The 24,620-nt window shown below is 41.0% G+C and overlaps 2 protein-coding genes across 7 annotated transcripts in view; both read left to right on the top strand.

The window, feature by feature from the left end:
* The window catches only part of TMEM87B (transmembrane protein 87B), a 50,375-nt gene extending 36,281 nt beyond the window's left edge, over positions 1 to 14,094 (top strand). For 2 of the 6 annotated variants that reach the window (XM_034659527.1, XM_034659526.1), the window contains exons 15-19: positions 1,314 to 1,387; positions 5,595 to 5,668; positions 7,348 to 7,400; positions 9,546 to 9,576; positions 10,738 to 14,094. In XM_034659527.1, coding sequence (XP_034515418.1) covers positions 1,314 to 1,387; positions 5,595 to 5,668; positions 7,348 to 7,400; positions 9,546 to 9,576; positions 10,738 to 10,797 — 292 coding nt within the window. In that variant the 3' untranslated portion in view covers positions 10,798 to 14,094. The other 4 variants (XR_004625013.1, XR_004625012.1, XM_034659528.1 and 1 more) reach the window with 4 other exon arrangements.
* An 8,504-nt stretch (positions 14,095 to 22,598) lies between these two features.
* Positions 22,599 to 24,620, top strand: part of FBLN7 (fibulin 7) — a 55,520-nt gene continuing 53,498 nt past the window's right edge. The window contains exon 1 of the mRNA XM_034659524.1: positions 22,599 to 22,819. Coding sequence (XP_034515415.1) covers positions 22,748 to 22,819 — 72 coding nt within the window. The 5' untranslated portion in view covers positions 22,599 to 22,747. The remainder of the gene's footprint in view (positions 22,820 to 24,620) is intronic.

Here is a 24,620-nt window from a genome sequence, read left to right as displayed (position 1 = left end):
TGGTTGATACTACTTCCAGTGGAGGGAAATAGAGCTGGAAAGGAAAGGTGGGACCAAAATCATAAGGAGCTCAAGTGGTAAGTTCAGGTTGTACCATTGGCTGCATGTGATGGGAAGGCCCACCTGCCCTTGCCTCACTCCTCTTCCCCAAGGAAAGGGCTGTGAAATTTCTTGAGTGCCCTTCTAGGGAAAAATGAAAAAGTGTATACCAGTGTGTGTGTTTCTCCCTCTCTTTTTAAAAGTATATAATAATTGGGACACCTGGGTGGCACAGTCAGTTAGGTGTCCGACTCTTGGTTTTGGCTCAGGTCGTGATCTCAGGGTCATGAGATCAAACCCCGAGTCAGGTTCCACACTCAGTGCAGAGTCTGCTTAACGCTGTCCGCTGCCCCATCCCACTGTGCATGCACGCACACTTTCTCTCTCTCTAAAATAAATAGATAAATCTTTTTTTAAAAAGTATATAGTAATTATACATAAGTACGTACTTACACATATACACTGTTCTGCACCTTCTTAAGATGTATCTTTCCATATCATCTTGTATAGATCCACCACTTTTTTTTTTAAGTAGGCTCCATGTCCAACATGGGACTTGAACTCATGACCCTGAATTTGAGAGTCACATGCTCTGTGACTGAGCCAGCCAGATGCCACTACATCTACCACATTATTTTTAATGGCTCTTTCTTATTCCATAATATGAATGTAGCCTAATTTATAGAAGCAGTCCCTAATAATTAGGCAGTTTGTTTCTGGGATTATTGTTATTATCAGCAATGCTTTCTGAATGTATTTCTGACCTAGCAAATGTGGCTCAGTCAGTACGCTTTCTTTTCAGCAGTAAGATTAGCAATCTACCTTTTGTTAGGGGATAAGTTAACAAGTAGTGGGCAGGGAGGGTAAACCTGACAGGGAGAAAAAAGTGCAGCAGGAAGTTCCCTTCCCTTAACATTGCAGAACTGCTTTCCAGAAAGATCTTATCCAGTTACACTTTGACCAGCAGGGCTTGAGAGTTCCAGTTTCACTGTTTCACTGCTAATAATCTTTCCTAAATTGAAAGTAAGATAATTAAATTTTTGTTATTTGAATTTATAAGAAATTTTTTATTTTTTTAAATAATATTTTTTATTATATTATTTTAGTCACCATACAGTACATCCCTAGTTTTTGATATAAAGTACCATGATTCATTACTTGCATATTTTTTAAATGTAAATATTTTTTGTATGTAATGACGCTTTTAGATATGAACTGAAAACCGAACAGGTTTAAATGCACTGGTAAACTACTCCTCCTTGTTTCTGATGTAGATATGCCTTCATGCCATTAATCGATGATTCTGATGATGAAATTGAAGAATTTATGGTACCATCTGAAAACTTAAGTAAGTGATATGTTTTCTTATTAAATGACCATTGTATTGCACCTTGTGCCTTTACTTATTATGCAAAGTCAGATACACTTTTTTCCTGTTAAAATAATTTTAAAACTATATCTGCCAAAACCCCTGTTATGGTAGACAGTCACAAAAGGAAAAGTCAGTAATGAAATTTTCAAGATCATTAATGTAACAGTTTGAGCTTTTGTTACCTCTTCGCTTTTAAAGTCTAAGTATTAAGGTAGTTATACTGTTTCACACCAATAATTTAGTTTACATTGTGCTTAGCTCCTGATAATCTTCTTCTTAATGATGATTGCTAAATTTCCTTGAGTCACATCTTCTTGCTCTTCAGAATTATATATATCTGTAATTTCCTGTTCTTTCCCAAACCATTTCTAATTACAGTTTTAGTGCTATTTTCGTCTTTCAGTTAATTTCTGCATTTTATCATTTTATTAATTTTACCATAATACTTTAAGCATTTGTTAAGGCAACATCAATACATAATTCAGTTGCTGAGAATGAGTAAGTGTAGAGCTGTAACGTGTTTATGAATTTTAGCTCTCAATATTATTAAGCAGTCAGTACCACAAACTGATAAGTAGAGTCAGTGCAATCCCAATCATAATTCTAACTGACCTTAAAAAAAGTACAAACGGTTAATCTGATATTGTTTTTTGTTTTTTTATTTCATTTAATAATTGAGAGAGAGAGAGCATGGGGGGAGGAGCAGAGGGAGAAGAGAATCTTAAGCAGACTCCCTGCTAAGCATGGAGCCCGACTTAGGGCTCAATTCCAGGACCCTGAGATCATGGCCTGAGCCAAAATCAAGAGTCAGATGCTCAACTGATTGTGCCACCCAGGCGCCCCAGTTAATCTGATTTTAAAATGTATGTGGGAAAGAGAAAGACCTAGAAGAGCCCAGACATTCTTATAGTTACGCCATGGACAGATCTTAAAAACATTATGCTAAGTGAAAGAAACCAATCATAAAGATCACAAGTTGTATGATTCTAGTTAGATGAAAAGTCCACAAAAGATAAATCCATAGAAGACAGGAAGTATATTGGTGATTGCCAGGGTTTGGTGGAAGGAATGAGTAGGGAGTGACTACTGATGGCCATGGGGTTTCTTTTTAGGGTGATGAAAATCTTCTGAAATTAGTGGTGATGGTTGCACAATTCCTTGACTATCCTGAAATGTACTGAATTGTTCACTTTATCTCAATAAAATAAAATTAATGGATTTACAGTAATTTCAAGACTTACAAAAATTTCAAGTTCTATTCATCAGTATAGTGTGGTATTGGCAGGAGGATGGAGAAACACAGCAATGCATCAAAATGGAGTCCAGAAATAAATCCACACATATATGGTCAGTTGATTTTGTTGTTCTTGTTATTGCATTAAGTAATAACATTTTGAAGAATGTACTTTTTCAAGTACCAAATTGATTCCATATAATAGGTTTCTAAAAGTTTTGTTTTTAAAAGGAATGCAATAGAGGCGCCTGGGGGGCTCAGTCGGTTGAAAGTCCGACTCTTGATTCCGGCTCAGGTCATGATCTCACGGTTGTGGGATTGAGCCCCACATTGGGCCCCATGCTGGGCGCGGAGCCTGCTTGGTATTCTCTCTCTCCCTATCCTTCTTCCCCTCCCCTCTCTATAAATGAATGAATGAATAAATGAAAAAAATAAATGAATGAATGTAATGTAATTATTAAAGTAACTCCAAACTGGAAACCTCATTTGTCAACTGATTTTTGACAAGGGCACCAAGACATTTTATGAGGACAGAATAGTATTGTCACCAACTAGTGCTGGAACAACTAGATAAACACATGGAGGGAAAATCACCTAGACTCCTTACGCAGATATCACATAATAATTAATTCAAGATGGACCACAGACCCCTACATGTGAAAACTTAAACTATAACTCTTCTGGTGGCCCTGGTGGCTCAGTCAGTTAAGTGTCCAACTCTTGATTTTGGCTCAGGTCGTGATCTCAGGGTTGTGAGATTGAGCCCATATTGGACTCCACCCTGGGTGTGGAACCGGCTTAAGATTCCCTCTCTCCCTCTGCCCCCCCCCCAAAAAAGAAAAACTATAACTCTTCTGAAAGAAAAGAAAATATCTTTATAACCTTGGGTTAGATAATTTCTTAGGATGTAAGCAATTACCATAAAATTTTAAAAACTGGTAAATTAGATTTCACCAAAGTTAAAATACTTATCAAGAGAAACATAAGGAAATGAAAGGCAAGGCTTAGACGGGTAAAAGATTCTCTGTACATGATACATGACGAAGAATATGTGTCCAGCCCAAGACTGGAATAAAAGATCCTCAGTACATATATCTGAGGAAGGATTTGTATCCAGAATATAAGTAAAATCCCTATAAATCAACAAAATGTAACTCCACTTGTGAAAGACAAAAAAATACTTGAATAGACACTTCACCAAAGAAGACAAAGGAATGACCAACAAGCATGTGAAAAGGTACTCAGTATAATTGGTCATCAGGGAAACACAAATTAAACCAGATTGGGATACCACCACATATGCACTAGAATGGTTAAAGTTTAAAAGACTGACAGCATGAAATGTTGGAGAGGATGCGGAACAGCTAGATCACTCAGACACTGCTGGAAGGAATATAAAGTAGTAAGACTTGTTTAAAAAATAATTTGGTTCTTAAAACGGTAAACATATACCTACCATACAACCCAGTCATTCCACCCCAAGATATATACCCAGAAGAAGTGCTAGAAATGAACGCAGATGTTCACAGAAAGATGCTGATGTACACTATTATTTTCAGCAACTTTATTCTTAATAGTTTAAAACTGGATCAGCAGATGAATGGATAAAGTTTTTGTAGTTTACCCACACAATGGGCTACTGTTCGATATCAAAAGTAACACTACAATGTAAGTAATCTCAAAACCTTTATATTGAGTGAAAGTAGCCAAATCCTAAAGAATATAGAGTCCATGGATTATGGTTTTATATATGAAGTTCCAGAACAGGCAGAACTAAGCCGTGGTGATTATGGAAATCAGAACAATGGTTGCTTCTGGTAAGATTAGAAAGGAAAGGAATTTAAAGAACCTTCTATAATGATGGAAATGTTAAATGTCGCAGTTGAGATGGTAGTTACGCAAGTATGTATGTTTGTAAACTCTCTTAGGCTGTACACTTAAAATTTGTGTATTTTATTATCTATGTTGTACCTCAGTTTTAAAAATCAGTGTATTGCCCCATTAAGAGAACAGATCTCAAATGTTGGGATTTTAAATGCCCCATGGAAATATTTTTTGATTGAGGAACCTCATCTTCATGTATTATATTAACTTATGATCAAACATACCAACTGTCCTTATTTATGGAGAAGCACAATTTGCAAATTATAATAATAACTAAAATGATTACTTATGGGACAGAGATTACGTGTCAGGTACCTTGTCTAATGCTTATCGGAAGTCTGTAAGGTAGATATCAGTATCATCCCATTGTGTTGCTGGGGACGCTGAGTCACAGAAAGTGTACTTCTTTGCCCGGGGTTGCATAGGGAGAGCCAGAATCCTAGGTCAGGCAGTCTAGTTCCAGAACTCATGCTTTTCACCTCTGCTCTGAAACTGCTGGCAGAAGGGAGAGCCTCGGTCAAATAGGAAGGCAGAAAATCCTTCTCTTTCCCATTTTATATTTACCATAGGAACATTCCAAAATGTACACATCAGAGAAGTACAGGCATAGACAAAGGTGTTTTATTCTTGAATATGAGACTACAGATTCTATAGATTTTTAAATCTATAAACTTTAAAATGTACTGAAACTCTTTAAGGGAACATGTATATATGTTTGCTTGTTTTTTTAAACTCCTCTAAAACTAGAATTCAGACTGGCGTCTTGAAAACCTGGTTGTTATTGCAAACATTTGTGAAATCTATTAATTTTTGCCATCCCTCCTACATTTCCAAGTAGTATGTTAAAGCCAGCACCCTGCCCGAAGCTTCTACTATTAACCCTCCTTTAAATATATATGTATGTAAATAATTAGTGTGTGTATATATATATACACATCTATATATGAATCTATATAGATATAAATACATGTGTAGATCTGTGTTGGGTTATTAAATGTGAGATTATGAAGGAAAATAGTATTTTATAATTTTATATATTTCTCTCCGTAATGTTTCTCATTGTAGCTGAAGGAATAAAATTGAGAGTCTCAAAAACGGTTTCCAACGGAACAGCCAAACCTGCTACTTCTGATAATTTTGTGAGTAGAGTCTATATGTTATAGAGCCTGTGTCACATTCATCAACTATCAGGAAAACATTCTCTGCTAAGGTTTTTTGTATGAAATTCGGCGTTACCACGCAGCGATACTAGTTAGGTCTGACGACTGTAACCGCGGTAGACGCCGGCTCCTTGGGTGCCGTTCTTGGACCAGCAGCGTGAGCGTCACCTGGGAGCTTGCCCGACGTGCGGGCTCAGGCCCACTCGGACCTACTGAATCTGAATCTGCTGCTTCACAGGATCCCGTAGATGACTCATATTAAAGACGGAGAAGCTTTGACATAGTAGAAGCTTCTGTTAATTTTTCGACATTTTAAAGTGATTTTTGAAGCCATTTCAGATAACATCTGTTATCTGTTAGGAAAGGACTTTGTGTATTGCCTGTGCAGTTAACAAAATTAGCATTTGTTATAGAACTGTGGAAGCTTGAAGAAAATGGTAAAATAGAGAGTAGAGATGAGTTTTTTAATATTTTATGCATATGAATTAGTCATAGTGGAAGTGCCTCTCATACAGTTTTATATTCTGCTTTCTTATAATTGTTTATGTTGTGATTAATAGAGTATAAAATTTATGCTTATAAGTTCTGACAGAACAGATGATCCATGAGAACAGTTAGATCTGTTGGTTTTGGTAAATTTTTTCATTTTTATTTTTGGTAATCAATGATTTTTTAGAATGTGTTCTTTGAGTAGTTTTATGGTGATTTAAACTTTTTAAAAATTGCAACAGTTTTAATTATCCGGCGTTAGAGCTGTTAAACTTTAAATTCATCAAAATATTTTCCTTTTATTTTAGGGATATGTCTCAGTTTATTTTAAAACTAAATGTTTGTAAGCACATCAAGGGAATACTTTTTCATTTCCCTAAATTAAGGGCAGTCAGCTCTTGATCAGAAGCCTTATCTTAAGACTTATTTCTACTTGAGACTCATTCATAGAATTGGGGTTCCTATTAATACTGGCTCAATCGCTTTGTCTCTCCTAGGTGAGCAAGATGTGATTAATACTAGAACGAGAGTATTCCATGTAGCCAGGTAGATAACAAAGAAGCATTTTGATTTATTTTATTTTATTTATAAATCAAAATACTTAGTATGCCTTTTATTTTTCTTTCTCCCAGTGAGATAACCATAAACAACTTTCTGCTAAAAAACAGATATGCTGACTGACCTGCTTTCCTTTTCTTGTCTCCTGCAGAGAGATGAACAGAAATATAAGCGACAGAAGTAAATAGGCTTTTGTAAATTTAGAGTATTTGTACTGTTATCTTTTTCTGTTGAAAAATTATAAACTCATGATATAAAAACATGAACAAATTAGGAGACATAATGAATACTGGGAGCAAAAAACCAATAAAAATCAATATTCTTGCTGTTTTCTGTCTTATAAATCAACTGTGTTTCTACTGTGGTTTTTCAGGACAGGATAACACCTTGCATCTAACGAAAACCAAGAGGTAGTACAAAATTCCAAGTTCAAATTTTTGTCTATTTCAGAGACTACTGGCAGAATTTCTGTGTGGCATGAGTGCCAACTTCTTAGGATATGTAGACATGCATTTGAATCTTAATGCTTAAATTTATATACATTATATTTTAAAATTCTCCTTTCAGGTGATACTAAGCAAATGCTAATATATAAATATTTACTTCTACAGGATGAAGATTTGAAGTGGGTGGAAGAAAATATTCCCTCTTCATTCACAGATGTGTAAATATCCTCTGTTAAAGTTTGAGTCTGAAATTTAGGATATCGTATAACGAGATAATTCTCACACTTTGTCATGTGCTTTTCAAACATCATACCTCCATATGTTTTTATGGGCCCACATCACTAGCGAATGACTGGTTTCGTGTCAGACTACAAAGAAAACACAGCCCTGCCTTTTTCTTTCTCCCCCATTTTTCCCTGTACAGCAACTACTTGAATACTTGTAGCATATAACCAACTCCAGCCTTTTCTGATCTAAATTTTTCAGGATTAGAATCAATTTTATTTTGTTTCAACTTCCTATTATGGAAAAGTTCAAACATCTATAAAACATTTTTTTCAAACACATGGAACAACAATGCCATGTATGGTGGGGAAGCCATGGAGGAAAAACATGAGCATCAGATGAATAGAGGGCAGACAAAGCCCCTCAGGAACTTTGAGCTACTCAGGATCGGATCCTGTTTGACACAAGAATTCTGTGTAGCTATTTCTGCCACAGAAAACAGTAGGATAGCCAGATATGATAACGTTTTCATGTACTGTTCTTTCCCTTCCCCGCTCCCATTTACTTCCTATTTAGACAGTTCCTGTCGAGTATGAAATTCTGTTTGCATGTCATAGGATGATTTGACTAGATCTAACATATGATGCAATCTATTATGAGATAGACATAATGACTGTTCCTTATCTCTGATAAGCCATAAAAGACACAGCAGAGTTCACCTCCTTCTTCAATGTACTCAGTACATCTTAATAAGTTTTAAAGTCATTAACCTCACAGAGGAACTGTTTTTAAGATTGCTGGTGTTTATCTCCAGAGTGCTGAGCACCCGACCGTGGTCTTCTGGGTCTCACAGGTTCTGGTTCATGTTTCCCCTAAAGCAGTCTTCTCCCTGGATTTTCCTTAATAGAAGCATTACAAACAATCTCTCCCGGCCCCTTTCTCACACCTGGCTCGTCTCTTGGTTCTCTTTCTTCTGCTCTCACTGTAGCCTGCTCTGTAAGTGGCGTCCCCTCGAGTCTCACAGTGATGGCACTTGGTGTTGCAGCTCCAGCAGATAGACTTTTCCTCCAGGCTCTCCCTCTCAGTGAGGGGGATCCATCACTCATCGAGACTCTACACTTGGCTTTTCTTTTTATCCATACTATCTTTCCCAAGCGAAGGTTATATTGTATAACTCTTTCTCCAGTACCTTCACCGGTAGACATCCAGTCAGCAGTAGTAATGATATGGGAATTAAACAGATACTTGGTTCCATAAATACCACCTTTCATAATATGTTTACTCATCCCTCTTTTTTTTAATGTACATATTTAAGGTGTACGTGAAGATTTGCTCTACATACGCATAGTGAAATGATTACTACAGTCAAGCTTATTCATTCCTGTTAAGTTCTTACAAAAGCACATGACATCAGTTAGATAACACATCACTACTCGATACTTGTCCATCTGTTGAAAGTGAAAAATAGCAGGGGCTTAAAAAATAAATCCGTAGTTGGATGTCAGTTGTGTTTGGAATTATTGATTTGTATGGTATATTCACTGATATTCTTCCAACGTATTTCCCTCTAGAATTGCTCATCTTGCCTTGTTTCCATTTGAAGTTATGATTATTTTCACGTTTCAGTTTTTAGCTGAAATTTTTTTAAGTATAGCACACATTCTGGAAAGTATAGAATCCTGAGCTCCAGTAAATTTTCAATATGAGCACATTCGTGTAACCAGCACCCAGATAAAAAAATAGAACACCATCAGTGCCCTAAAAACCCCTTTGTTTTCCTCCCAAATCACAACCCCACTTTCCAAAATATGCTGCTGTCCTGACGTCTCGTAACTGTAGGTTACTTGTGTCGGTTTAAAAAATGTATCCCTTGCTAATCCATTCATTTTCTTTGCTATATAGTATTTCATTGTATGAATATACTAGTTTACCTATGTAGGTTATTTTTAGTTTGGGGACTCTTAAGAACAGTATGAAAATTCTTCTCCATGTTTGTTGGTGAACCTAGGGTGTTTATTTCTGTTGGCTGTGTTCATCTAGGATTGAGAATTTGTAGGTCACTGAATATGCCTGTATTCAGCTTTAGTACATACACTAGACTTTTAATAACATTGTCATCTGTTTCTGCTTTGTTTCAGAGCTCTTCCAGTGTTAGTGGATTCAGATGAGGTAAAACATATTTTTTGCTTATTTTCTTGGTGCTGTTATTTTCACAAAGTAGAAATGTATTTCAGAAAGAAATTCTGGAACATTATAAAATGATTTCAAATCGAGCAGGTTGGAAGACAGTGCACTGGTTTGTCAGTTAAGTGTAAAGGAACTCGATCCTCATTTAAAACAGGAGCAAGATAAGTGCTTGTTGATATGAAGGAAGGAAGAATTATTTTATAAGATTTCAAGTCTATGATTTTCTAACATCTTGTACGTTGGTAAGAGTTTAGAATATTTTAAGATGTCAGTTTGTCTATATTTCTTTTATTTGAGATATTTTGCTGGGGTATTAAATAGAGTTTCTATCTCATTTTCATTTATAAGCAGCAGATGTGAATAGAGGATGTGGATTTGGGAAGGTTTGGGGGAGGATGAGTTATGGGTCATCTGGACATTGAAGGGTAGCCCAAGACAAGAAGTCTGAATTGTGAGAATTAAAGGGTGGATATGGGGAACAGGAGCTTACAGGAAGGAACAGTAGAGGGAAATAAGTGGTGGCCGAGGCGTGACTTAGGTGGTGGCTGGGGAATAGGAGAGAAGCTGCAGCTGAAGGTAAGGGCAGTGACCGGCCGCAGCAGGTTGACCGGACCGTAGCAGGTTGACCGGACCGTAGCGGGAGGTTTGAGGAGGCTGCAGTAGACGTGCACTTGGCTACAAAGCAGTTGAACTTCAGGATTTAGAACTCGATGGAAAGATATACCATGGAGAATTGCTTTTAAAAGGGCATTTGAAGGATTCATGTGATAAATAATTTTATAATTTCAAAATGCATGAATTGTGTAAAGTGAGACAGGTCCCCAGATGAACTATGCCTAAGAAATCCATATTAGCCCCGTCCCTGCCTCTCTCCAGTGATTCTGAACTCCAGATGCTTTCCAACTAGCAGGATGTTCAAGTTTTCTGAACTTGCCAACGGATATTGGCCGTCCATCACTAGAAGTGTGGATTATCTGGTGTTTATTTTCTGTATCTAATATTTCTGTGTGTATCATGGAATATACTTAATCCCCCACAAAATTGTGACCATTGAAAGATTAGAGAATTTTGTTATGTTCTGGAAGGAGCATCATTTAAAAGCATATCATCTTTTTTTGTTGTTGGTTTTTTTTTTTTTTTCAGGAAATCATGACCAGATCTGAAATGGCAGAAAAAATGTTCTCTTCAGAAAAGATAATGTGATTGGAACCCACAGAAATGAAACCTAGTTAACAGTGAAGGACTTCCTCAAGACTGAAAGAGAGCTTTGTTTTGATATAGTGCAACAAGGTTTTATTGCATCATCTTGGAGATCTGTGTATTACAACTAAGGATTCAGGTCTAGCAGGAGGGTTCTGCAACCGTTTTAAGCTACTGTGGAATGTCAGCTTCATGTCTGTCAAATTGCCTGGATTTGGAAATAATCTAAGAAAAGTATTATGATAAAGAAATATGCCCAGATGCCCTTAGCTGAGAGGTAGCAAGGATGCAGGTTTGGATTTTCTCATTTCTCTGGAAAATACGACAATTCCAGACTTAAAAATATCTTTTACATAAGCACTCCTACTATTCTTCCACTAACCTTTAAGGTAGATGATGTCATTCTTCTGTAATATGGTAAAGCAGCGTCTTCATCTCTTGGGTTTGTAGTTACTAGATGCAATAATAGTTTTCTTTGACTTCTATACCAAAGTGATTTGAAATTAAGTAAAACTTGTTTAGCCTTAGAACATAAGCCTGTTTATATGATTAGCTTTGGTGTGTGTGTGGGTGTGTGTGTCTATATGTATACATACGGGTCCACACAAAATCCTTCTTTGTAAATATCACCATGCACACCAAATCACAGAGTTGGGTCCTCTCTGTCTGAGCTCAGGGGAGCACAAGTACACAGGAAAGAGATCTCGATGGTCACTTCCAAGGATTTGCTCTGCCATTGTCCCTTCACTCAGGCCATATGCGCACACATGTGCTGCTGCTGAATCTGTCTGGGGCAGGTGCTGGCACGTGGCCACATCGCAGTTCCTCTCCAGCAAGCCGGGGACCCATTACCAGTGAGCCTTGTAGACACTATTACATCTTTTACGTAATCTTGGTTTATTTGGTTTCATAATGAAACATATTTACCTGCACAGTATATCACTATTAATCTTGTAAGTAATTTCTTTAACTTCAACCATGTTTTACACATCATTTTGTTACATTATATATGTAATATGTGATTTGAAAATTTGTTTTAATATTTTTTTAAGTACTGAACATTCTAAACTTGAAAGATAGTTGAATGTAGAATGATGGAAATGTGACTGTTTTGCTGCTTTCATGACCAAAGATACAGGGCTAGTGGACATTTAGAATAGGAATAAAAGTTAGACTCTTGTATATCTTTCTTTGAAGAGGTTCTAACCTTGTGAATTGAGAATGACTTCAGAGAATTTTGACCGAGAAGCATTTAAAGTCTTAACCAGTACAAACACTTAAGTATAACCATTAATTTATTTTCATCGTGAAGGCACAAAACAAAATTTTTTCTTTCAAGAGCCTGCCTTTTCGATTTATTTCTCATTTACTCATGTCATAGGGGTTAGGAAAAAAAAATTCTAGTAGTAATGTGTCTTGAAAGATACTTTCAAATTTATTTTTGATAGGAAACACTGAATGGTTTGGGGCATCCTTTCTAGGAAAGGAGTGTCCGTTAGTGTGGGTTCCATTCCTTATTTCCATTTCTGCCACCATAATGGGCCCCCCACCCACTACCTTTCCCAGCATTTATGTCCGTTCTGGTTTTGGTGTATTTTACCCTGGGTCCAGTTGTTTGAGAGCTGGAGGTGACCCTACCTTCTCATTCCTAACATTTTTCTCTCTTACCATTCCCAGATTTCGAGGCAGACCCCCAACTCATCATATGGCTCCAGCTAAAGTGTGAAATACAGGGTCCTGGGCTTCCGGCCTATCAGAGCTGCAGATGTAGTGGGGCAGGAGTGGGGGGTCGATGGTGAGCACAAGGGCCACTGCCTCTGGCATAACCTCAGTAGTAGGTATATTTTTATACCCTTCTTTCTGCAGCTGGAAAGATAGAGGATGTGACGTGTATAGCTCAGCTCCAGGCTGAAATGCAAACTTCTCTCATCTTCTAGAGGAAACAGGATTCCCTCCTGATAACCTTGTCAGAAATGTTGTTTTTTTTAAAGGGTATATATGGTATCTGTCACTTTCAGTGGTAATTGTGTCGTCAGTTGATGTCTCTTGACCTGAATTGAGTATTCCTATGGAAGGTCCTCTTAGCTGCCTCATATGAGCAGGAGGGGGTGTCCTAGGGCTGTAACTGTGGTTCATCTGAAGGACACCAGGGAGAAGTGATACCTGGGGCCATTGTACAGCTCATTATCCCAGCTTCTGCTCGAAGTGTCCAGAAACTGGTCATCAGAGCTTTTGAGCTTATCAGATCAGTTTCTTCTTGGGATACCATCAAGATAGGACTCACTGTAAATGAAGGGATCTGAGGAGAAGAGTCCAGTTTTATGTGTTTCTAGACAAAATGCTTAAGTGTTCTTATGCAAATCATGTTAGATTTATATGATATGTGAAATTTGCTTTCAAGAGAATTTTCATGGTTTGAGTTAGATTAGCATTTAATTATCTGCTTTAAAGGGTAGTTAATTTATTTCACAAATAAGGAAAAATAGATGAATATGTGAATTTTTTAAGACTGAGAGATGGTGTTCCTTTACTTTTCCTGTAAAGAAGATAATTTTTAAATCTTTCATATCCTGTAGAGAAAACCAACTTTTCCTCTGTGATACAGCACATTATGTTTGCACTACTATAATGTCAAGACTGAAAGTATAAAAAATGTACATATAAGATTGATTTTTATATCTTTTTTTTTTTTTTAAAGGGGTTTGAGGTGCCTGCCTGGCTCATTCTTCAGTAAAACATACGACTCTTGATCTTGGGGTCGTGAGTTCAAGCCCCACGTTGGGGGTAGAGTTTACTTTAAAAATAAATAAAAGGGGTTTGAGTCTATTGCACTAAGCTATACACGACTGGTTTAAAGTGGAGAGATGTTATGCTCGATTTAAAAATCACTAGTTTTCTTAGTGTGTCCTTTGTATGATCAATAGCATGCAATAAGCAATATAAAACACCAAGCCTTATACTTACAAGAAAGAAGTTTAACATATTGGTTAAAGTTCTAAACCTATCAAATGTATATAAGTGACAGAAGTAGGATGTTCATGAAATGTACGGTATATGTAGAAGCTCAGTACTGCATTAAGAAATTTCTTTAGAACTAGGAAAGCATTCATGTATTTGAGGAGAAAATTTAGGGGTTTGAGAAGTTATATTTTTCTATTTAAAAGGGTTAAATTATTGTATAATTTGGAAGAAGTTGCTTTGAATGTAGGACAAAACTGTTTCAAAGATTTTTGTTTGAAAAGTTGATGTATTTTTGTGCCTTAATATTTGTTCTGACTTTTAATAAAATGCTTTCTGAAATTCTGGATGATTGATTTTCTTTTTTTTAAAGATTTTATTTATTTATTTGACAGAGAGCCAGGCAGAAAGAGAGGGAACACAAGCAGGGGGAGTGGGAGAGGAAGAAGCAGGCTCCCAGCAGAGGAGTCCGATGCGGGGCTCAATCCCAGGGACCTGGGATCACGCCCTGAGCCGAAGGCAGACACTTAACGACTGAGCCACCCAGCGCCCCCGGATGATTGATTTTAGTATCTGTTAGAGCTAGATTATGTAAAGCTGCAGGAAATGTAGACCCAAATAGATAGCGGGCTTTAAACAAGTCTTAAGACAGGAGATGCCCTGATTAACAAATATGGAAAAGTGTTCAACCTCAGTAGTGAGCAAAGAGATGCAAAATACCCGGCGCCTGGGTAGCCTCAGTCGGTGAAGCGGCCCACTCTTGGTTTCAGCTCAGGTCAGGAACTCAGGGTCAAACATCGAACTCAGGGTCGTGAGATTGAGCCCCAAATCGTGCTTTGTGCTCAGCGGGGAGTCGGCTTGAGATTCTCTCTCCCTCTCCCCTTCAGTTGTGCGTATGCACTCTCTCTCTCCCCCCCCCCGAATAAATACATAAATAGGGGCACCTGGGTGACTCAGTTGCTTAAGCATCTGCCTTCAGCTCAGGTCATGATCCCAGGGTCCTGGGATTGAGTCCCACTTCGGGCTCCCTGCTCAGCACCCACCCCTTGCCCCCCCCAATGCTCTCTGTCCTGCTACATCTCTCTCTCTCTCTCAAATAAATAAAGTCTTTGAAAAATAAGTAAATACATAAATAAAATCTTTTTTAATGCAAAATATAAGATGGGGGAATTTTAAAAATTAACAGGGTTATAATAATGTATTTGTAAAATTTCTTATTTAAAGTGGAGACAGAAACAGATGTCAACAATAGAATAGTAAGTGAATTATGGTCTAGCCAGCTACTTTATGGGATACTGCAACCATTAAATTATGAAGAATTCATAATAACATAGAAAAATACTTGTAAGAAATAAGATACAAAGTTACTGTTGTGAACTCCTATCCATGAAAACACAAAGTAGAGAAAGGATTGAGTGAAAATGCACCATGATGGCATTCATGATTAATGTTTAGATTTAGCTGAGCTGTGCTCACAACGTGATTCAACATTTCAGAAGGTTATTTCTTGGTCATGCAACAGTTCTGGGGTGGGTATGGAGGTGGGCAAGGCAACCTTCCCCCACACATCTCTCAGGGACCCAAAGTTTCTCTCTTGTGGGCCCTCCAGCTCCTAGGGCCTGTCATCTGCATGTAGCCAACAGGAGGAGAAAGGACAACCTGGGAAGTTTTGAAGGGCAAAACCCGGAAGGGTTGCTCATCACTTCGGAGTGTATTCCACGGGCAAACAGTCACATGGCCACACAGACTGCCAGGCATCTGGAAGGTCAGAGCCATGCACCTGCCTATTCTATGAAGGAGAGGATGGATTTGGGTGGACAGCTAGCGACTTCTGCCACAGATTATTTGGGAGCAGTGGACAGGGGAGACAAAAACTTCTGCCTTTCTATTTTCTAAGGTAAGCATATGGAGAAATAAATATCTAAAAAGTGATAGTCCATAAGTAGGCTATATGGTATCAGAAAATCTAGAAATGCGAGTGGTCTCAGAACACAGCTTAATCCATTAATAAAAAAATCCAACCTGCCCCACGTAAGTAGATGGAACATGAACATTCTTGGAAATTCTCCCAGCCTTGGAAGTGGCCAAGATGGGTATTCCCCCGAGGAAAAGGAGGCCTCTTGTAATAACAGTGCTGACAGTTTAGGGAGGGTTGGGTGTGCTCCCAGAGTGGCAGGCTCTGTTAACCATTGGAGTCTCCGTAGCCAGTGAGTTTATAGATGAGAAAATAGACTCAGCATGGCTAAATAATTTGCCCAAAGTCACCCTCCTGGCAGTTGGAAAGCTAGTATAATACCGGTGGGAGGCACCTTTGAAGGGTTTCCAAAGTCCTGGGCAGAGGAGAGGTACATGGTTGCTTGTTATAGGATTAAGGTCATGTATCTGAAGTGCTTGGTGCTCAGGCCTTCACAGCACAGCGAAGTTATAAAAAAATTCATCAGTGATGGTCATGGAGGCTCCTGAGACCCAGCTGAAATAAAGTCCTCTTATATGAAATTCATAGTCTAAGATTTATTTACATGTGTTGCAATGGAAGTTTCCCAAGGAAACTTATTGCCCCTTCACTGATGGTGGATTTACTATTTACTCCTTACTATTTATTATTTACTACTATTGCTAAATTCCTCTTAACATAAGCTGGTATGGGACTGAATTCAGATGTAAATGATTTTGACAGTATTTCCTTTAAATCATTGTGGAAAAGTAGTAAGAAACCGCAATGGAAGTTTATGTACAGGAAAACTTTTAAAAGCTATCCAGCAGATGGTGCCAAAGTAGCATCTCTGAAGAGTTCTGGTCTGTAATTCTTGCCTTTAAAATGTTCTTCAATTTACTTACCAAATGCCATGAAACAAATTCAGAGATAAAATAAAAAACTTTTAAAAAAGTGTACACTGAGTGTACCGCCATCCCTGCAAAAAAAGAAATAATGAATTGTATTATAAAAGGCGTTTGTGGATTTCAAGTTCTAATAATGGAGAAGTATCTTCTATTAGACCAAACTTCCCTACAAATAACAACTCTCGACAAAATTTAAATGACAACTACATGAACACATTGGCAACAGACACAAAGCAGGGAGGCAAAGGAAAGGACTCCACGCTTGGATGAAGGGAACTGCACTGGGTGATTTCCCCATTTTTTATGGCTTTTTCACTGATTGCAGGCCACAGTTCTCACCAAGTATAGAGAAAAACTGGATATAAACCCTGATCTTTTCCTTGCTGAACTGGAAGAATACAGAGATTAGAAATGCAGTAGCTGGAAAGTTAAAGAATTACCGAAAGAGAGAAACACGAAGGTAAGCACCACATCTGTGCACAAAGCTCGCAAATCACTGGCTCACCCTGTATGATGCGCTTATGGGACCCACTCCATGCAACCCTTCCACAGCTAAGAAAGTAGAACTGAGATTTCTGCTAACATAGGAGACAAAGTTTGACTTGAGTCCAACCCAGTAAACCTTAAGGAATGATGTGGGGGTGATGTCAGAGGTAATTAGGGATGAAGGACCTCTGGAAGTTTGTCCCTTCATAAAAACAATGAAAAACTCATAAAAACTTTTAGAATTAGCTTTCAGAACTCTGGAAATTAACCAGTCTTGCAGCAACCTAAGGAGCATTTACTCCTACAGAAAAATTCCTGAATTTCAGTAAGAACACCAAGTTTCCCTTCCATCTGTCCTACTCCCCTACTCTGTTCCCCAGCACAGTAGTGGCCTTCAAAATTAAGGGCCCACATTCCCAGTACTGTAGGGAGCAGAATGGAGCTGGAGAGCTTTCAAAATCTCATTTCCAAAGAATTGGATTCATTGACTGGTGTAGTGTTTCCTTGGAACACACCACTAGCAAGGCTTGTCTTTATTTGACCTGGACCAGAGCTGGGCCAGTGTTAAAGCTTCTTCTTTGGGGATGTTTGTTAAAAAACATTTGCAGTCAAGTGTTTTAATGTTGTAGCTGCCCGAGGCAATAAGTAACAATGGGAGCAAACAATAGACTAACCAAAAGCCTCAAAAAGTAAAGCTAAAAAGAAAAGCTCCAATGTATTTCTGAGAATCTTAAAGGCCACATGCATATGTCGGGCTTTGCACAGCAGAGTATAAGCAGGAAGTGGAGGTTAAGGCAGAGTTGTAAACCGGCTGTATGAGAGTTGAAGATGTGTCTTACCATACACACAAGCACCTTGACAAAGACTGGGTGATTTGTTGGTTCCAAGAATTTAAGGAAAATCCTGTCCAATAATTAGCTGACCACCAGATAACTGATTAGAGACCTCAATGGCCATGTATTAAAAGATACAGATGGTATAGAATTAGTTCAGAGAAGTTACTAAACAAACATTACGAAAAGCGGCAATAACAAAAAAACCTGGGGAGAGGGAAAAATCTGACTTCCAGAGTTGCCACATTATTTAAAATGTACAGTTTTCACCAAAAAATTATGACACACACAAAGAAATAAGGGGGGAAAGGCGATCAATATAAAATTTTCTTGAGAAAAACTTACTAGACAAGCACTTTAAGTCAGCTATTTTATTTATTTTTGTAAAATGTATTTATTTGAGAGGGAGAGTGAGCAAGAGAGAGAGAGAGAGCATGCACAAGACAGGAAGAGGCAGAGGGAGGGAGAAACAGACTCCAATGTGGGGCTCAATCCCAGGACTCTGGGATCACAACCTGAGCAGAAGAGAGACGCTTAACCAACTGAGCCACCCAGGCGCCCCTAAGTCAGCTATTTTAAATATGTTCGATGACCTAGAGGCAATGGTATCAAAAGAAATAAAGTATGAGAACAACGGCTCACCAAATAGATAATCTCAGTAAAGAGATAACAATTTTAAAAGTGAGGTGAATAGAGTACCTGGGTGGCTCAGTCAGTTAAGCATCTGCCTTTGGCTCAGGTCCTGATCCTGGGGTCCTGGGATCAAGCCCTGTGTCAGGCTCCTTGCACAGTCAGGAGCCTGCTTCTCCCTCTCTCCCTGCCCCTCCCCTGCTTGTGCTCTGTCTCATATGTGCACTCTCTCTCTCTCTCAAATAAATAAATAAAATCTTTAAAAAAAAATGAGCCAAATAGAAATACTTTTCTGTTGAGAAGTACAATAACTGAAATGAAGAATTTACTAGAGGCTCAATAGCAGTTTTAATCAGGCAGAATAAAGAATCAGTAAACTTGAATATAAGTCAATTGAGACTAATCAGTCTGTGGAATACCAAGTAAATAGAAAAAAGAAAAACGAACAAAGCCTCCGAGGTCTGTGGATCATCATCAAACATATCAATAGATGCATAATGGGAAAATCTGAGAGGAGAGTAGGAAAGAGGCAGAAAGAATATTTGACAAAATAACAGCTGAAAACTCCCCAACTTGTTGAAAAACATTAATCTACAAATCGAGGAAGATCAACAAACTCCAAGTGGTATAAACTCATAGGGATCCTATGATGTACTGAAATACATCATAATCAAACTGGCAAAAGACAAAGACAGAATTTTGAAAGCAACAAGGGAGAAGTGACTCATCATATACAAGGGATACTCAATAAGATTAAAAGCTGTTTTTTCATCAGAAAACATAGGGGCAAGAGGGCAATGGAGTAACATATCCAAAGTAATGAAAGGGGGGGATAAAAAACCTGTCAACCAAGAATTCAATATCCAGGCAAACTATCCATCAGAAATGAAGGAAATGGGACCCCTGGGTGGCTCAGTCATTAAGTGTCTGCCTTAGGCTCAGGTCATGATCCCAGGGTCCTGGGATTGAGCCCCATATCAGGCTCCCTGCTCAGTGGGGAGTCTGCTTCTCCCTCTCCAACTCCCCCTGCTTGTGTTCGCTCTCTCGCTGCCTCTGTCAAATAAATAAATAAAATCCTTAAAAAGAAAAGAAAAGAAGGAAAAATAGAGACACTCCCAGAGAAACAAAACCAGAATTCTTTGCTAGCAGTCCTGCCCTACAAGAAATACTAAAGGGAGTCCTTCAGGCTGAAATGAAATAACACTGAACAGTAACCTGAATGAAGTCATAAGTGGTACCAGTAAAGGTAATTATGTAGATAATTACAAAAGACGGCATAAATATACTTTTTGTTCGTAACCCCTTTCGGTGTTATGATTCCAAAGAACAAACTTCTGGCTCACTTCCTTGATGTACTGTGGAAGTGTGCTGTAGTGCCTCACACAGGGCTGTGCCCCAAGTTGGCATGCAAAAAAATATTTGTGTAATGAGTGAATTGGACCATCCCTGAACTCCTTCTAGATCACCCCCCCACCCCTGTTCCTACCTGATTATCCTGGGTCAGGCTAACATGCTGGGCTCTGTTCTTTGGGCCTTTTTTTAGATGTTTGGTGGGGGCTGATGACATTTAGCATCACAGATGTGGGGTGACGGTGGGAAAGGGAGAGAAGCAGCCCCAAATGAGCCAACAGGCAAAATAAGCATGGGAACCCCTATAGAGTAAGCAACATGGTGTGGGGCACCACAAGGGACCCAGAGAACCCTATAGGACAGCTTTGGAATGGTTGTTTCAGGCTGGATGCTGCTTCTGTTTGGATGTTAAACAGATTTCTACAGCAAATCTTCCTGTCTTGTTTTGCATTCCCACATCACACAGGGAACACAAGTCTATCAACAAAAGCACTGATCCCAACAGATGGTCACTGATTCTGTCAAAAACTTTAAAAATATATTTTTTAAAGATTTTATTTATTTATTCAACAGAGATAGAGACAGCCAACGAGAGAGGGAACACAAGCAGGGGGAGTGGGAGAGGAAGAAGCAGGCTCACAGCGGAGGAGCCTGATGTGGGGCTCGATCCCATAATGCCGGGATCACGCCCTGAGCCGAGGGAAGATGCTTAACCGCTGTGCCACCCAGGCACCCCTAAAAATATTTTCCTTAGATGTGTATTCCACCCCTGCCCCGCCAATCCCTGACATTCTGGAATATTCTCTTGAAAACTAAATATAGAGGAAGTAATATAGAGGATAGACCCATTTTGTTAAAGTCAAATGTTGTTTTTTGGAGCCCTGAATATAGGACACTGGGCTTATTTTCCCAGTCTGCTTTCAGACAGCCCTGACAGGTTCTGGGCTGCGGGGGGCTGCCTTGACCACTGCAGGTCAAGAGCAGTTGGGGACAGAGAGCGAAGGGGCAGTACTGCTGGGGCACTGGGACCTTAGAAGGTTAATTCAGAGCAGAAACCAGAGTGCTAAATGGAAGCTGGCCATAGGACAAGGGCAACAAACAGGAATTAGTAGATAGGAAAAAAAATCCCTGTTGAAATTTAGAAATGCTTAAAAAATATAAAAAGAAAGAGGAAGGGAGGGAGGGAGGGAAAGGAAAGGAAGGAAAGGAAGGAAAGGAAAAAGNTTAGAAGGTTAATTCAGAGCAGAAACCAGAGTGCTAAATGGAAGCTGGCCATAGGACAAGGGCAACAAACAGAAATTAGTAGATAGGGAAAAAAATCCCTGTTGAAATTTAGAAATGCTTAAAAAATATAAAAAGAAAGAGGAAGGGAGGGAGGAAGGGAGGGAAAGGAAAGGAAGGAAAGGAAAAAAATGAGACAAAATAACAAAAATTCTGTAACTGTAACTGAAATTCCTGAAGTCCTATGCTCCTGTATTTAAGTGAAAGGTGCTGAGGGGAAAGGTAGCCTGTGCTGGAAATAGCACAGCTCCGGGAGGGGCCTGAGTCTGGGGTGTACATACCTTGGGCAAGTCACTCAAGCATGCCCAGATTCAGCTTTATGAACCCACAGAGAGGGCAAGACAGGGGAAAAGAACGCTTCCTTACATCTGCCGAAGTGTAGCTCCCGGTGCACAGCCAGAAGCAGGCTGAGAAGTCTTGGTCCTCCAGGGCAGCTCACTGTGTAAACACGAGGTGGGATAAAATACATATTAAACATGGCCACACCCACCAGAACCCAATCTTTCATTAGTGGGAGGGAGAGAGGAGGGTAAGTGAAGGGGGCTGGGGGTGCACTGGCTTTGGCATGAAGGGCAAACACATGTCAGATTGGGGCAGAAAACCGTAATTTCCACAGGCTTCCTGGGATTGGGCCACTGCTGCCTGGTCCCTCCAACTTGGACAGGGAAAAGCAATGTTTTGCTTGGTCTCCAAGAATGCAAACTAAGATTACATGGGCCCCGCTCAACTTCCTGTGACAGGAAGGTGGAAGGAGACGCACAGTAGGATTTCCTGGATAATGAATGCTCAGGTGGCCAGCCTACACCACGCCCGGGCTTTCCAGGGGACTCCAACTTTCCTTTCTGCCTTCCAGTGGAACTCTTGGTCTGAGATGACAGTGTTCTGAGCTCCATTCCTTGAGCTCTGAGCGGGCTCTGCTAAATGCGGAAAGGAAAAAGATTTGAGGCTTGGCCAGACTTGGTGTGCACCATGACATCTGCCGTGTTGCCTTCTGAAAACATTCTTCCAGTAAGAACTTAATGTTTTCCAGGAGCTTGGGGCTGAGGCCATCTGGTTCCTCGCACAGCCCCTGGATGCAGGAGACTTCAGACCACTCCTGTCTGCCCTTCCCAGCGGGATTTCCCACCGACTTCAGCAAAGCATCCGAAAGTTCTGATAACCAGCCCTTCGCTTTAAACGGAGTTCCTCCTTCCGGTTGGGGAGGGGAGAACTATCAGCGAGGAGGACTGTAGATGCTTGGTCCCCGTGCATGTGTGTTCTTGTTCCCCACTAGCAGGATTTAGAAAGACACTCGTCTCCTCGAGGGAGAACTCAGTCGCAGTTTACGAAGCCCATCTCCCGGCCCAGCTCGTCCCGCTCTCTGAATGCCGTGGAGGAACGTGTCCCGGACGCGGGCTGCGAAGTAGGGCAGAGCTGCAGCGGGATCGCCGCTCGGCGCACCTGGACCCGAGACGGCGGCGGCCGCGCTCCCGGGCTCCCACCGCCCTCCCTGCGCGAGCGGCTCCGGGGCCGCGGCGTGGGCCGGCCCGACGCGGCGTCTCCCCCTCCCCGGCCGAGCGGTTCCCACTGGCAAGATGGTGCCCGGCGCTCCCCGCGCGCTCCTGCTGCTGCTGCTCTTCGCCGGCCCCGCGTCGCGGGCTTCCCAGGTCGGTGCCCTCCCGCCTCTCGTCCGTGCCGCTCGCCGGGCGGGCAGCGCCGAGGCCGGAGGACCCTGGGCTTGTCGCTTAGCGCTGGGAGGCTTGGGTTGGGGGCGCGGAGCGGTTCTTGGGACTCCCCGTCTGTCACCTGAGCGGCATCGCGGGCCGGGCGCCTGGGAAGCCTCGGGCTGGTCCGCGGGGGACAGGGCTCCGCGTGACGAGCGTGGTTGGAGGAAGGTTCCCCTGGGATGTCTGTGCGTTGGGCTTTGCTGGGTCTCCAGGGGGGCTCCTGGTCACCCCGTAAGGGTGGAGACTGTCCCCGCCCTCCAGCTCCCAACATTCAAATTTCTAACTGAAATCTCGTTCCCACCACCGCCGACTTTTAAACGCGCGCGGACTCGGGGAGCGGCGTGTGCGCCGAGCCGGCGGAGCGGGGCCGGGAGGTTTCTGAAGCCGTCTCATCCCGCGCTCAGGCGGCCTTGGGTTTGGGGCTGCGTTTTCTTTCCCACCTCGACAGGCGGCTTGCTGCTTCGTTGTTCTCTCCTTGCCGTCTGTATTTGTTTCAGCCTCACTGGATTTATTTATTTGACCAGATGCACTTTTACATTAACCAGCAAGAATCGATGGTTGAAATAAAGACAAGAATGCAGATAAAAATACATCTTCCGATAGGCGGAAGGTGGAACTGGAATTGCTGAATTCTGAGCCACCAACCGCCAGACGGGCTCTGGCCACGGGGGACCCCCTCCCCCTGTGGTGGGCGTGGCCCGGGGGCAGCCGGGCAGCCACCCCAACAATACCGTCCACGGCAGTAACAATAACTGAGGCAGAAGGAAAGCCTGCTCGTGCTTACTGGAAGCCTGATGACTGCCCGCTTCTTCGCTAAGCATCTTCCACACTCTTTTTTGTTTTTTTATATTATGTTATTTAACACANGTGCTTACTGGAAGCCTGATGACTGCCCGCTTCTTCGCTAAGCATCTTCCACACTCTTTTTTGTTTTTTTATTATATTATGTTATTTAACACGNATTATGTTATTTAACACACTCTCAATTCTCCGAGCAGCCCTGTGAGGTGGGGACCATTGTCATCCCCATTTTGCAAAGGAGGGAACGGAGGCCCAAGGAGATTGTGGCTTACTGAAGGTCACGCAGCCAAGGAGTAGAGAAAATTCAGTCCCTCTCCTTGGGTTCCAAACCTTTCCCTTTCCCCACTGACACTGGTTTACTGTCTAAATTCCTGAACCAGGCAGGCACCTATCAGCTCCTGGGGTGCAGGAAGGGATTCCAGGCAGGGAGAACGCAGTTCAGACCAGAGGTGGGTGGTGTGAGTTTAGAAGTTGGGGGTAGGGGGCACCTGGGAGGAGCAGTTGGTTAAGCGTCCCACTCTTGGTTTCTGCTCAGGTAGTGATCTCAGGGTGGTGAGATCAGCCTCGTGGGGGCTCCATGCTCAGCCCTGAGTCTGCTTAAGACTCTCTCTCCCTCTCCCTCTGCCCCCCCTCTTGTGCATGGTTTCTCTCTCTCTCATAAATAAATAAATCTTTTTTAAAAATTAAAAAAAAGTGGTCATCCAGAAGCCACTCAGCCACCAGGCAGCAGAGGCTAGTCTGATGCCACAGTGAACCCACCAACAGAGCCAGGGATCTCCCACCCGCTTTGCAGAATACAAAACAAAACAAAACACCAGGCCCAGAGCCGAAGGCCAAAAGCACAGGGTGTTGGGGCGCCTGGGTGGCTAAGTCATTAAGCGTCTGCCTTCAGCTCAGGGCGTGATCCTGGCGTTCTGGGATCGAGCCCCACATCAGGCTC

Source organism: Ailuropoda melanoleuca, chromosome 4 (genome assembly GCF_002007445.2).
Source record: "Ailuropoda melanoleuca isolate Jingjing chromosome 4, ASM200744v2, whole genome shotgun sequence".
NCBI classification, from domain to species: domain Eukaryota; kingdom Metazoa; phylum Chordata; class Mammalia; order Carnivora; family Ursidae; genus Ailuropoda; species Ailuropoda melanoleuca.
The sequence above is the reverse complement of the archived record's forward strand: the minus strand, read 5'-3'. Positions and strand labels throughout refer to the sequence as shown.